We start from the raw sequence: 14798 nt of genomic DNA on the forward strand, positions 1-14798 counted from the left end.
ACTGATCAACTGAGTGTGATTAAGAGGTCATTTTTAAAGAACTGGAAAAAAAATTCGAACTATAGTTTAAAGAGCAGGGTATTGACTAGGGGGCGAACCCCCTAATATACGTGTTAAAAATTTATGAATATAGAGGGTCGTTACGTAAGTTAATTTTAAGTTACGTATATTTATTACTAATAAAAACGTTCGTAAATAAAATTAAACAAGTTTCGAGAAAGCCATTTAACCAAATATAATATGCAAATTTTGTTTTAATTATTCATGTACGGTGAGCCAAAATCAAAACCTGCATTAATTCAAAAACGTTCAAAAATTAAATAAAAAAAACAAGTTTTTTTAACTGAAAGTAAGGAACGACGTTAAAACTTAAAACGAACAGAAATTATTCCGTATATGAAGGGGCTGTCCCCTCCTCAACGCCTCGCTTCTTACGCTAAAGTTTGACTTTCTCACAACTCTATTTTTTTTAAACAATAAAAAAACTTTAGCGTAAAGAGCGAGGCGTTGAGGAGAGGACAGCCCCTTTCATATACGGAATAATTTCTGTTCGTTTTAAGTTTTAACGTCGTTCCTTACTTTCAGTTAAAAAAAACTTGTTTTTTTTATTTAATTTACTTCACAGAACCATTGTTAATTGGGTTTATTGACTGTATCTGATGGTAAACTGTCGATGATAATAGCAAAATTCACCGATGCTTTGCTTTTCTTAGAGTTGTCATTAGTTTCCAAGGTGATATTAATAAACATTCTAAACATTCGATATGCTAGCGTATATTAAAATATATAGAGACATAACAAAGTAATGCATAAAAAATTTTATTGAAATAATGGTATGTAGAATATCATCGTGAAAAAAAATAATGAAGGCTGTGAGTGCATTCCTCAAAATACTTCATTATGTTTTTCTCTTGACATGACACTTATTCCATTTTGGGATCATACACGAGTTTTAGCATGGTTTCAGGTACAATCGCAACACAAATTTCATCATTGGTATTGTTGCCTTCATTGATTGTATCTGATGGAAAACTGTCGATGATACTAGCAGAATTCGCCGATGCTTTGTTTTTCTTAGAATCGTCATTAATTTCCAGGTTGATATTATCTGCCAATGCCCTTTTCATTTTGTCGGCGATTTCACTGTCTATTACTACATTATTTTTACATATGTCACAATTCTGACACTGCGACATGATATGTTTTAAGGCATTGGTGCAGCAGTATGCCTGTCTTCTTTTTACCTTCTGTTGAAGGCTCATAACCGAAATATGGCGATATTATTTATCAAGAGGTAACGTGTTACCTGCACTACGGACAAGAAGTTGACCATCGTTGTCAACTATTACTTTTAGGTATGGAATATATTTAAACTATATTACCTCTGGGAATGTCATTCTGACATATCCACCATCAGTAATGATGAATTTTTTCGGTAGTAAAAAGAAATTTAATATCTCACTGTCATGACAAGGCACACATACATTTCCAGTGGTGTCACCATTAATACTTGTTTTTTTAGAATCCATATCAAAACTTCGTTTATAAGGCATAATGTCATTTCAAAGTCTCTTCAATTATTGAACAACATAGTTGTGAAACGAAACTCAGATATACCATAAGCAATTATCAATAATCAATAATCAATATTTGGGTCAATACCATTAGAGTACAAAAAGATCTCATCCAACTGTTTATTAGAATTCACATCAGAAAATCATTTATTAGACATTATATTGCTTCAAAGTCACTTCTATGATTGAAAGACATGCACTCTGTGCCTGGCCGAGAATCCTTATCGCAAAACCTGAGATAAGAATGTCCGCTTGAATAATGTTCTATAGGGCCGCTTAAAGGAATAGCATTTTTTTCGTTGAGAAAAATCGTTTCCAGGAATGTATTACGACCCTTGTTAAAAGCAGAGAGAAGATTTGAGGGACTAGAAACTCTAATACGGATCCGCTTGTACGGTACACCTCTTGTATGATGGGCCTCTTGTATGGTTGGGGTACTGGCCTGCCGGAGATAATAATACACTACTAATCCCCTCAATATTGTTTGAACTTTCACCTTAATACCCTTAATCTTTTCGAAAATACATAGAATTAAACATTCCCCCTTTCCTAATTATAAATGCTACATGTAATAAAGAACCAATATCATAATTTACAATAATTGCCCTGAGAGCTGTGGGGGGCATTGCATCCCTGGAGGCATAGTAACTAGACCCTTTAAATGTTTTGAACAAAGTCACTTTTTAAAAATTTTGATCAGTGATGAGGGAAGGGAGCATCTAAAAGGGGCAAGCGGGACTGGCTGCCCTCTGATATCTATTCAACATCCCCGTCAATGTCCCCTGATACTTTCAACTTAATACCCTCAGCCGGTCCTTAGATATTTATTATACGTCCCTCTGTGAACGAGCATGCACACAGTGTGTTTTATTGTGTCTGTCCTCCCTCTCCAAAGCTGTGGGGTCTACGTCATCCCCATAAGCATACTTGCTTGAGCTTTTGACTTTTTTGAACAAGATGTTTATTTCGAAGTTTTGCTCAAATATTTTTGGAGGGAGGTAACTAAAAAGGACATGGGAGAAGGCTGCCAGCCCTCCAACCACGTTTCAAAACTCCTCTCAGCATGTCCTGAAAGTTTCAACTTAATACCCACAATGTTCGTAAAATATTACAGGTCCTCCTTTTTGACAAACTGGAACATTCTCCAAAGTTTCACCTTAATTCCCTTAGCCTTTTCGGATACGCCCAGAATCAAATATTTCCTCTATTCCTAATGACAAGTCCTGCAAATGGGCAAATTTTATAACTTACAGTCCTTGCCCCGGGGCTATGGGAAGGGGGGAATGGCATCCCTGATTGTATACCTATTAGGAATTTTGACTAATTTGAACAAAATGACAATTCCTTAATTTTTATCAGTGTTGAGCAGAGGGGGATCTAAAAATTAGAAGGAGGGGGACTAATTGCGCTCTGATCCCTCTTCAACATCGCCCCAACATACCTTGAAAGTTTCAACTTAATACCCTCTGCCGTTCTTTAGATACTGTTTAATTGTTTTATTTGATTAATTCAACATAACAAAAAACTTATATCCCCGACAAAGAGCAGAGCTCGAGAAATTAGGTATTAATAATAATAAAAAACACAAAAAAAAACATTTTATCAAAATAGCGAAAAAGAGAGAAAGAAAAAAAAGCCTGGTTAAGGAAAAAAAACAGAACAAAACATAAAGAAAACATATAGAATACTGCTGATATTCCTTTCAAGAAATACTGCTCTTTTCACAACCAGCAAACACATAACGCGTTTACTAATCGTTATTTGACCTTTGAGGCATAATTATTTGACCTTTGAACTAATTTGAATAAATTATCTATCTCAAAATTTTGACGTGATATATTTGGAAAAAAAAGAGCGTAGGAGGAGACTGGTTGTCCTCCGACCACTTTGACTCTTAAAAAGGGCACTAAAACTTTCGATTTCCAATTGAATGAGCCTCCTCCAAAGTCTATAAGACCACTTCTTTCTTAAAAAACCAAATGCGTTAACAATGGGCGGCTTGCATAACTTACAGACCTTGCCCTGGGGCTTGGGTGAGGGTTTCCATTGTGGAAGCGTAGTAATTTGACCTTTGGGCTATTTTGAACAAAATAGCTATCTCCAAATTTTCATTGCAACCCCAGAGGTATTGTCATTTTCCCTTTGGACTATTTTGGACAAAAAGGCTGTCTCAAAACTTGGGTGTGGAGAATGGTTGCTCCTCTGAGATCACATTTGACTCTTAAAAAGAGAACATGAACTTTTAGTTTCGAATTTAATGAGCCCCCTCCGAAGTTTTTACGACCACTCCTTCCATAAAAACCCTATATGTTAACAATGGGCAACTTGCATAACTTACAATCCTTGTCCCCAGGCTCTGGGGGGTTTTGTCAACCCTAGAACCATAGTTATATAGCCTTTGAATTATTTTGAACAGAATTACCATTACAAAATTGTAATTGGACGCATTTTGGAAAAAGAGGGCGTGGGGGGGGGGCTAGTTGCTCTACAATCACTTTTGACTTTTAAAAGGGTGCAAGAACTTCATATTTCTAATTGAATAAGCCCCCTTCGAAGTGTATACAACCACCCTTTCCATATGAAGTGCCTCTAGAAAAAAAATAAAACATTGAAGCCTCCTGGCTCTTTACTATAGGCAACTCTATAGCGTTGCGTATGATAGTTTAACTCCTTCCGGGTCCATTCAAGGATGCCGAGCTTTTTGTTCCCTTGAGCTGGATTCCAGAAAACCAGCGACCATCATGCTAGGTCTACTTAATCAATGTAAACCATTGTACGAAATACAAATCACTAGTGAAGAAACAAAAATAGATTTCTTACTTAACCGTTATTATAAAAGATTCGATAAAGTAGAAAGACAAAGCACAGTGACAAAATAACAAAAGAAAAAGTGAAGTGAAGTGAAGGAAAAAAATAAAATTAATACTTCAAATACTGTGTACCTAGGATGGTTTAGCCTCAATAACCAGGGATTACAAACAAATAACCAGAGATGATCGCTGTTCTACAGCCGTAATGAGATCAGAAATGTCGTACATTCTTACAAGATAAGAATCTTACAAGATAAGTCCTTGGGGAAAAACAGAAAATGTATTTTGCCAAACGGAAGAAAACAGACCGCAATTTCACTTTTTCGAAATGAATAAATATTTTCCAGAATTGTGCAATATATAAGCATTGTCAAAGTCCTAGCAAATAAAAAGCGCCAAAAGGGGACTGTGGTCAGAATTCGGTTTATCTATTACGAAAGAAACATAACCCAGCTTGATAGACACCTTTTCTAAATGAGCTTCAAAAATGGAAAAATAACACAAAACATTATACAAAAAACTGAACAACCCCACATACACCCTCCGAAAAACCTATAAAATGGGTTTCCGTGAGTTTTCATGTATTTCTTATTGAAGACCCAATTAGGAAACTGATATAAGGGAAGACTGCAACCAACCGGAGGTTCTTTCTTCCTAACGAATGAACGAACAAAAATAAAACTAACGAGTGAGTCAATCCACCTTAGCCCAACACAATTGCACACACTCCTCCTCCTTCCCAATCTTTTTAAAGCTTCATTCCCTAACCCTCCCATGATGTTTCAATTGCTTTTAAATCGCTCCTCATGACCTCTTCCCCTTCCATTCGGTACAGACGTGCTTTTCATTTAGCCTCAGATTGATAACCGAAAATAAAAATCTTTGGCAATTTGTTTTCTTTCATCCGTGAAACGTGTCCTATCTATCTCAACCTTTCTTTCCCGATAAATTAGGATAGAATCACATTTTTCATACAGCTCACTGTTTGATTTTCTATCATTAAAGCAGGAACCTGAGACTATCTGCCGAATATTTCTCTGGAAAACATTTAACAACTCTTCCTCTGCCATTCAAAACACCCACGTTTCAGAACCATGCTCGACCCCTGTCATTTCCAGAGCTTCCAATATTCTTGTCTTGGTGTGTAGAATTATGTTTCTGCTCTTCAAGACAATTTCAACTTTGAAAAAAACACTTTGGCCATGCCCATTCTATTTTTCACATCTTCGCTCCATCCATCATATTTATTTGCCTCCGGTTACAAAAAAAAAATCTGATATGTAGTGTTTAAATTCTAGATAAAGCTTTGCAGGCTGATATCGTAGCCCCGAAAAGATCTCGCTCACACCAAATAGCCTAGTACTGCTAGGGTTCAAAATGTCTTTAGCATAAAGAGCTAACAACATGTTAAGGCTAGAAAGGATAAAATAGGGGTGAACAGCTGAATGAACTCTAAGAACGGCAGTGTTAAAAACTAGGAAGAAGAAGCAGCACATCTGAAAGAAATTTCAGATGTGATATTTGACTAATCGCAGGAGTAAATGTAAAAAGAGGTTTACTGGTGATACATAAAATTTCAATTAGCTTACCTTTGCTGTTGTTTTGAACCAAGAGGCTGACTTGAATAGCTTTTCTCACGTTCCATTGCCGGTTCTCAGGAATATGAAGATTAATTGTAAAAATAAGCCCTCCTCAATAGAAGAACATTTAGCTCAAATTTGATCCAGGAAAGTAGAGTTTACGCAATTCAAACAAGGATTAAAATTTACCAACGTACTCATGATGCAAAACTGAGAACGCTGGGATGTGAAGAGCTTGAATCTTTAAAAAAAACTTCAGTTGATTTAAATTCTTGACACCATTGAAGTATACCTTTCAGATCATGCCCAAAACGTCTTTCAAAATTTCTCGAGGCTTGTCACCAAAACATCCTTCTGACAAAAACCTCAAGAACCTAGATAACCCCGGCTACTGGATAAACCTCATAGCAATAGATCTGAAAAAACTTTCGACCTGATCAACCACAGTAAACTCATCAAACAAGGCATAGTATCACCGTTGCCTTGGTTTTAATCATTGCCAGCTTTTTCTCGGATCGAAAGCAAAGCACTAAATATAAGAGCGCGTACTCAACAGAGGTTCAAATCTACTGTGGAGCGCCACAAGGAACAATCCTTGGTCCTCTTTTGTTTCTTGTCATGGTCAACGAGCTGGAAGAGTCCTATCCATAAAGATAGAAGTACGTCGATGGTCTGTCATTAACTGAAATTTGCCACAAGAACTCCCAAGCAACGCGTATGGTATCATCGATGGCATTAAGAACCAGGCTGCCAGTAATGACATGGTGGTGAGTATGGACAAATCCGTTGTCCTTCCAATTTCTTTCTTAAGGGCCGAGCCAACCTATTATCCTCCACTACACCAACAGCAAATGGTGACCGTAATTAAGCTGCTAGGAGTCAATATTTCATTAGATATGAAGTGGGACAAAGAAGTAGGAAGCAGAGTCAAACGTGGAAATATGGGTATCTCTGCTTTGAAGTTGCTATCTCCTTATGGTGTTCCTGTCGAGCATCTTCTGAGGTTCTGTGTTTCTTTCATTAGACCTGTATTAGAATATTGTTCTCAAGTATGGCATTTCTCCTTTACTCATGACTAGCCGGTGACGTTGGAGCGAGTTCAGTACTGTGCCCTGCTTGCGGCGTATAAATCTCCTACCCTATATATCGCTCCTCCAAGAATTTAAACTTGTTCTCCTTGAAAAAAGAATGCAACAACTTAGTCTCAAGTTGGGAAAGGGTATCTTGAAAAATCCCAACCTCCATCATATACTTCCTCCGGATTTCCCCCCTTGTAGACAAAGGTTGCAAAGGTCTGTTGCTGAACCTATGCCAAAAATACAACCAGTACTCACAACCCATGCAAGATATGAAAAAAAGTATTGCGCCTGGGTTTGTTAGCCCTTATAACTTAGATGCCTAATTTTATATATACATGTATGTTATTTTAATTTTTGTCTTTTTATTTTTGTCGACCGTGTAAGTGTTGTGAAAATTGTATTTGTTTTGACCGTGTCACTGAATATGAAAATTGCAATCTGTATATGTAGACTTTTTGAATTATTTACTATTGTCTTGACAACAAAAAAAAGAATCGGCCCGACCGTGTAAGCGTTTTGAAATAAAGGAGCTTTTGATTTGATTTAATTGATTTAAAAATGAGGAGTCACAAAACGATTTTGATTTTTAGTTTGTCTGGTCTTTCGAGTAGACAAAGGTCAAAGGGACAAAGGGTCAAAGGGACAAAAGTCTGATCTGAATCCCCTATGATGGTACCCATTTAGTAGCGTGAGAGCCCATCGAAAAGGTATAGAAAGCGTATTGATCTTAATTTATATTTTATAGAAATATATGATCCTTAGCTTTTGCAATAAATAAAGTACATAAATCGATTTATTCAATATTAGCCACTATAGTAAATTTAAATAAGAAACAGATAGATCCGTCATCAGTTTCCCACCACAAGCCTCTATTGCTTGGAATGCAAGGGCGAACACTACTTCAAGAAAAGAAAGTGATGACCTACCGCACATAATACATTACCCCCAAAAACCAATCCAGAACAAATTGCCGTAAGCGATAAAGAATGTCAGCAAACAATTTAAGATTTGTCCATAGATGTCTACTGCACAGTGGTTTGAAAAAAAAAAAAAACAACAGCTAATAAATAAAATATAAATCCTCGGAAAAAAATGCTGCATATTTTCTGAAGGTAACAATCAAGCGACACTTTTTAGCTGATCAAAGAAGGTATTCCACGCAGCATGAGATGCAGTCGGGGATCGAAGTCTGATCTGATTGATCGACAGAATGGAATTCAAATACTACATAGGACTGCCAAAATTATAAGCTCTCAAATACGGTCTAGTTCTAAGAGCCACAGGAACATCATAATACAGTTGAAGAAAAAATGAAAGACACGCGAGAAGGAATAGAAAAAGACTTCAGATCAAAGAATGGCATATTAAGAGAACTAGTTTATTTTAAGGATATAATTCATCTTTTGTCATATACCTTACATGGAAGGAAAGATTTGTAAATAAAACGCATAATTAGCATTAAAAGATTTTTTAATATCTCCTTTGTTTAAAGCGAACCTTGTCTGGAGGTAGAGGAAACAAATCTCTGAGGGAGAAAAAAAATAAAGAAAAACAAAGATCACCACCGACACCACCAATAACACCACAATAATCGATAACTATAAACCGCATTCTTTGCCTTTGTTAGCATCGTATCTTCACAGCCTTTATAAAATTGTATGTATCAATGCAAAATCAAAATTTATTTTCTAAAAAAGCAGTTCCTTAATACTTTAATTTTTAATGTAGAAGAGATCATCAATATTCTTAAAATAACTTTTTAAAGCATTTCTTTTATTCTGGGAATTAACAGTAAACTTAACCCACAATAAATCATTGAACCATTCAGACGTAATATAATCCAAAAGAAACAACCCTGTATCAACTTCCCGAAGGCCTGTAGCAGGCAAAATTTTTAAACTTGGATAAATTTTCCAAACACACTGGCAAATAGACACCTCGCTGAGGTCCTTACCAAATGATTTCGTAAAACTATAATTGGATTAAAAATGGCAGGAAGGGTTGATTGTCAAATACTCGAACAGTAAAGTATATAAGGCTGAATAAGAGAAAAATAAAGATGGTGGAGATTTCGAGAATAGAACAGAAGATACTAGAAATATAGTAAGCTTTGACATCTGTACCTAAGACTTAATTAAAGAATGAAACATGCTTTCAAGCCAAAGGCTCAGGAAAATGTACTTCTGTTTCCAAGATTACTCAATATTTTCACTTTAATTAGACTAATATGATACGTGAAGTTACTTTTCTTTGAAAGACTTATTTTGTGAAAAAAGTTTTTTAATTAATTTAAATTAAGAACGGATCTGATCCTAGAATGGAACCTTGTGTACAATGGAGATGATAAGCAAAAATTAAAATTCACAGACGTGATTCTTCTAGATTAAGAGTCAAATAAACCCTTAGCATTCCCTTTTTTGCCATGATCAACAATTTGAAGTGTAGAATTTGGTGAATTCTCGATTAGAAAAGCTTTTCGTCAATCTGAAAATACAGGGGTAGGAACCAAACAAGAATCAAGAGCCGATCGAGGAAAATTCAAAGCAATATCAAAGTCGTACTTCATATAATGCTTAACTTGGAATCCAAGCTTAAATTCATTAAAAAAAGGCAAGTAGACAAGTGAGCAAGGCAAGAAGACAAATGAGGCAAGTAGACAAGTGAGTGAAAAAGTAGACAAGGCAAGTAGACTGAAAAAGGCAAGTAGACAAGTGAGCATAGCCTTGTCACGTATTATTTTAAATACAAACAGTAATGATCTAGCTTGGTCAGTTTAGCTAGTTCATCCTGAAGTTAAGGTTTGAAGTTCAAGATTACGGTACTATCCCGTTACGCGGGCCTCTCGGGTTAATCACTATAGAGTAGGCAATGATAAAACCCCTTTTTGACGTCTTAACTGTTATAGAGCAGGCAATGATAACAGGGTTTTCAATGCGTATACGATCTTAAACTGTGTTTTTTTTTTTTTGGGGGGGGGGGGTTTAGGGGGGGGAAGGTACCTAGGTTAGGTTACGTATTTCATATATGCAAAGCTTTACCCCCCACCCCCACCCCTAATGTGCAAATATATAGCCCAAATTTGTTTCTAAACTATTATATATTCACCTTATTTTGTTTTGTTTCATTAGCATTAACCAAACTTGACTTTTTAGAGAGGCCCGCATAACGGGATAGTACCTAGATTACTTATATTAGTAAAATGGGACAAGCTCCATTTTTAAAGACATATAATTCTTGTCAAAGGAGGGATAATTGAAAGAAGAATGAACGTGACAACCTTAGTTACAACAAAACCCTGAAGATGCTAAGCATTTTAACCCATTAATAATCCTAGACATTCAAACATAAGAGACTGGTTCTAGCTTTATTGACTTCAAACCTGTTTGACAGGATATGATTTGCAGTCGAGATTAGAAGAAGAACATATTGAAAAAATAGGTGGTATATGTCTTTATCATGTTATGTCTCTTGCCTATCAAGTTTACCTACTGATGACGATTATTATCTGTTATATTTTCTTTCTATTGATTCCATATTTTTATTTAGGAATAGCTGGCGATGTGGAATCTTCTTTGCTGGCGCTCGTGGGGCAAAACCAAGAGCCAAAATTTTTCTATTGCCAAAAAAATTCCCTGTTGACTGTAGAGATCCAAAACCTGAAATCTATTCTAGAACGTGTTACGAAATAGTAAGTATTTAAGATCCTAGAATTAGGTTCGATTCACATATATTTGTTGATTTTTTTTTTTTTTTTTGCATCTATATATTTATCAGAAAGTTTTGTCCTGTAAATATAAGTAGAGTTGCTCGTCTGGATTTGCTGGGGCCCCTGTACCAAACAGGTTTTTCTAGTAGTTGCGGGTCATCACACTCTTTGCCAAGAGGAATGACGCAGTTTCAAAGTTCACTATCTTTTTGGTGATAAGCCCAAAAAACCAGCACGTCTTGTTTCATCGTTATGCAATTATTTTTGTAATGAAAAGGGTAATTACTTCTTTAGTTTACGAGATTTGCGAATTTTTTGCGAAAAGATATTTGCGAAAAGATATTTGCGTAGACGCTTACAAGGGACAGTGATAGAAAGTATTCAATAGCTTAATTGAAAAGTAACGATAGAAGAACATTGTGACTTGACCTAGCGTTACCTCGCCGAGGGGGTCTGAATAATACTTACGTAATTATTGAAAAATATTGTCAATTTAAAAAGAAAGGGTTGAAAAGTGTGAGGCGAGGGGGGGCTTGCAGAGAGGGGTGAGGGGCACGAGGGTTCAGTTAAAGAGGAGACAGGTGCACGGAGGGTTTCGTTTATACACGTGTTCAGTTACACGGAGGGTTCAGGTGCTTGGGTGGTACCCCTTTTTTTTCGTAAATCGGGCCCCCTGTTTTCAAAACCCCTTTTTCTTCTGAGACTTGGAGCATTTGGTGACTAGATATACGGGGTTTCAGTTATACAGGGGTTCGGTTACATGGGATTGGTGGTTGTTATAATACACAAGTTCTATTTGAACAGTGTTGTGAGATCCCCTACCACACCCCCTAAGGACTCCGATTCCCCCATCCAATGTCTTAGCGAAGGTACTCTGGGCTCGGTATAATAAACACTCTGTAGATTAATAGATTTTGGGGACTTGAGTTGCACGAGAGCTCAGTTACATACGGATTCACTTACACGGAGGTTTAGTTAAAGCTTCGTCTGAAAAATAAGAGTTCACACTTAAAAAGTTCTATTAAGAGCTATTTTTATGGAAATGGTTCATTTTTGAACCAAAACTATGCTTTTCTGACTGAAGATACACATTTGAATCAGAAAAGGTGAAAATGTACACATCTAAAACATAAAAGTGTGTTTTGACTATATTTTCTATAATTTAGTCTGAAAAATAGGACTTCACACTTAAAAAGTTCTATTAAGAGCTTTTTTTATGGAAATGGTTCATTTTTGAACCGAAACTATGCTTTTATGACTGAAGATATACATTATAATCAGAGAAATTGTTTAAAAATATGCTAAAAGATGATTCCCGTGAAGCTATTGTAGTTTTCTATAAAAAATAAATGATTTTCAAAATCAAAGAAAATTGCCCCCATCTTTAGCAAATATACCCTTAGCTAGTTAAAAATGCGCATAAATTCTTGATTTTCAATCTAACTTAACTTGTAGGAATAGGACTTCATTCAAACAAGTAAATCGGCTTTATTTAAAATATATTAATTTCACAAAAAAGACTATTATTTTTCATTGTTTGTCCTTCCATGTGATAAGGCCTCCATCTCACTTTCAGTTAGTTTTTTTTCTAAGTATACTATAGTAAATATTATTCAATCTCAATCCTTCAAAGTATCCATCATGAGTTATATAATAATCATCATCCAATTTAGGCTCCCTATCTAAAAAAAAAAACAAAAACAATTCAAAATAGAACTAGATCTTAACTAACAATTGTTAGTGGTAGTGTTACAATTGTTACCATGTAGAACTACAGAATGATTTAAAACTGTATTAAAAGTTCAGAAACACATCTATACTATTTGCTAACAAACAGGAGTTCAGTTACATGGGGTCGATGGTCGTTATAATACAAAAGTTCTATTTGAATAGTGTTGTGAGATCCCCTACCACACCCCCAAAGGACTCCGACTTTTTTTTTCCGCTTTTATTTCAGCCAATTGTGTTTAACAAAAAAAATAATGGAATTATTTACTGATCTTCAGTTGTTGTGATTTTAAAAGTTCAGCCAATCGTGTATCTCCCCCAAAAAATACTTTTCAGACAATCAACTTCAGACTAACCAGAATTTTTTTTTTAACTGAAGTGGAAAATTTTGATATTATTTTGGGAAAATAGAATTGATCAATAACTTATTTCATATTCATTCAGAAAATTCAGAATCGAAGTTGAACTTTTCTTCTTCCAGGAAAATATTGGGAACAGAACTGTAAATTTTTTCATCTCTTTGAGAAAAATCTTAATTGACGTGTAAAATTTTATATTATGTTAGGAAAAATAGAATTGATCAATAACTTCTTTAATTTTCATTGATAAAATTCAGAATCGAAGTTGGAATTTTTTAGTCTTTACAATTTGTGTACTAACCAGGAGTTTTGTAACAGCATGCGAGCAAGCTATTCATTGGTTTTTAGAGTTTTTAAGTTACTACTGAGCCGTGTCGATCCGGACTTACAGCTCGGTACCACGAACAAAATAAATTGTTTCTGACAATCGTTTAACCCCCCATAAAAAATAATTGTAGGAAAATCAAATTCATAATAACTTTTTTTTTTTTAACTGAATTGTAAATTTGTTATATTTTTTTTTGAAAAATAGAATTTATAAATAAATTATTTAATTCTAATAAATAAAATTAATAATAGAATCTTAAATTTTATTATTACGGTACAATATTTGTAACAGAACTTTTAAATTTTTTCATCTCTTTGAGAAATATCTGACTTGTCGTGGAAAATTTTATATTATTTTAGGAAAATAGAATTGATCAATAACTTATTTCATTTTCATTGAGAAAATTCAGAATCAAAGTTGAACTTTTTTAGTCTTCGCGATTTTTGTAATAACCAGGAGTGCTGTAACAGCAAGCTACTAATTGAATTTTAGAGTTTTTCGGTTACTATTGAGCCTTGTCAACCCTTATTCACAGTTCGTTACCACGAACACAATAAAATGTTTCAGCCAATCGTGTATCTCCCCCAAAAAAATACTTTTCAGAAAATCAACTTCGCACTGACTAGATTTTTTTTTAACTGAAGTGGAAAATTTTGATATTGTTTCGGGAAAATAGAATTGATCAATAACTTATTTCATTTTCATTAAGAGAAATCAGAATCGAAGTTGAACTTTTCTTCTTCCATTAAAATATTTGGAACAGAACTTTAAATTTTTTCATAACTTTGATAAAAATTTGATTTTAAACTATTTAAGTTTCTATAAATTTAAGTTAAAAAAGCTGCTCACCAAGTTTAGCGAAATAAAAACGTCTATTTGCAGCATTCCCCTTCATCTTCCAAATTGTAAGAAGGAACTGAACGTATATCATCCCATTCTTAAAGTATTTTATACCTTATATCTTGGAAATTAAGTCTCTCTTATCATATTCAAACGCTTAATACCCACAAGCATATGCAGGTCAAATTTCAGCTTAAAGTGCCAACGTATCTGATAGAATAATTTAAGTCTTATGATCAATTTCATAAAACCTATAATTTTCACCTTTTTCTCCATTAAGCATCAATTACTTCAAGAAATTAATTCCACATTTTTGCAGATAGGAGCTTGAAACTTCCGAAGGAGTCTGTTTGGTTTTTTAGAGTTTTTCGGTTACTATTGAGCCATGTCGATCCTTACTTACAGTTCGCTACCACGAACACAATAAATTGTTTCAGCCAATCGTGTATCTCCCCCGAAAAAATACTTTTCAGACAATCAACTTCAGACTAACTTTTTTTTTGAAGGGGGGAGGGAGGGATTTTTCCGTGGAGATGGAGGCCAGATTTACTGGCATTATTTAGAAAACGATAATACAATAAATTAAAAAAGTTTTTTCAACTGAAAGTAAGGAGCAAAATTAAAACTTAGAACGAAGAGAATTATTACGTATACGAAGGGGGTCCCCCCCCCCTCCAGGGACCACAGGGACCATTTCTATAATTTAGTCAGTTCCTGATCAAATTATATTCCTGATTAGTCATTTTTAATATTTAAAAACAATTGACAACTTTTGTTCTTATAACCGATGTGAA

At 34.9% G+C, this 14798-nt stretch overlaps 1 protein-coding gene across 1 annotated transcript in view; it reads left to right on the forward strand.

Annotated features, from left to right (window-relative positions):
• LOC148949259 (uncharacterized) overlaps window positions 1–14798 on the forward strand; it is a 65842-nt gene that overhangs the window by 13559 nt on the left and 37485 nt on the right. The window contains exon 2 of the mRNA XM_089092895.1: window positions 10590–10731. Coding sequence (XP_088949021.1) covers window positions 10590–10731 — 142 coding nt within the window. The remainder of the gene's footprint in view (window positions 1–10589; window positions 10732–14798) is intronic.

Source organism: Artemia sp. Qi Xiang Cuo, chromosome 8, assembly GCF_049724085.1.
Source record: "Artemia sp. Qi Xiang Cuo chromosome 8, ASM4972408v1, whole genome shotgun sequence".
NCBI classification, from domain to species: domain Eukaryota; kingdom Metazoa; phylum Arthropoda; class Branchiopoda; order Anostraca; family Artemiidae; genus Artemia; species Artemia sp. Qi Xiang Cuo.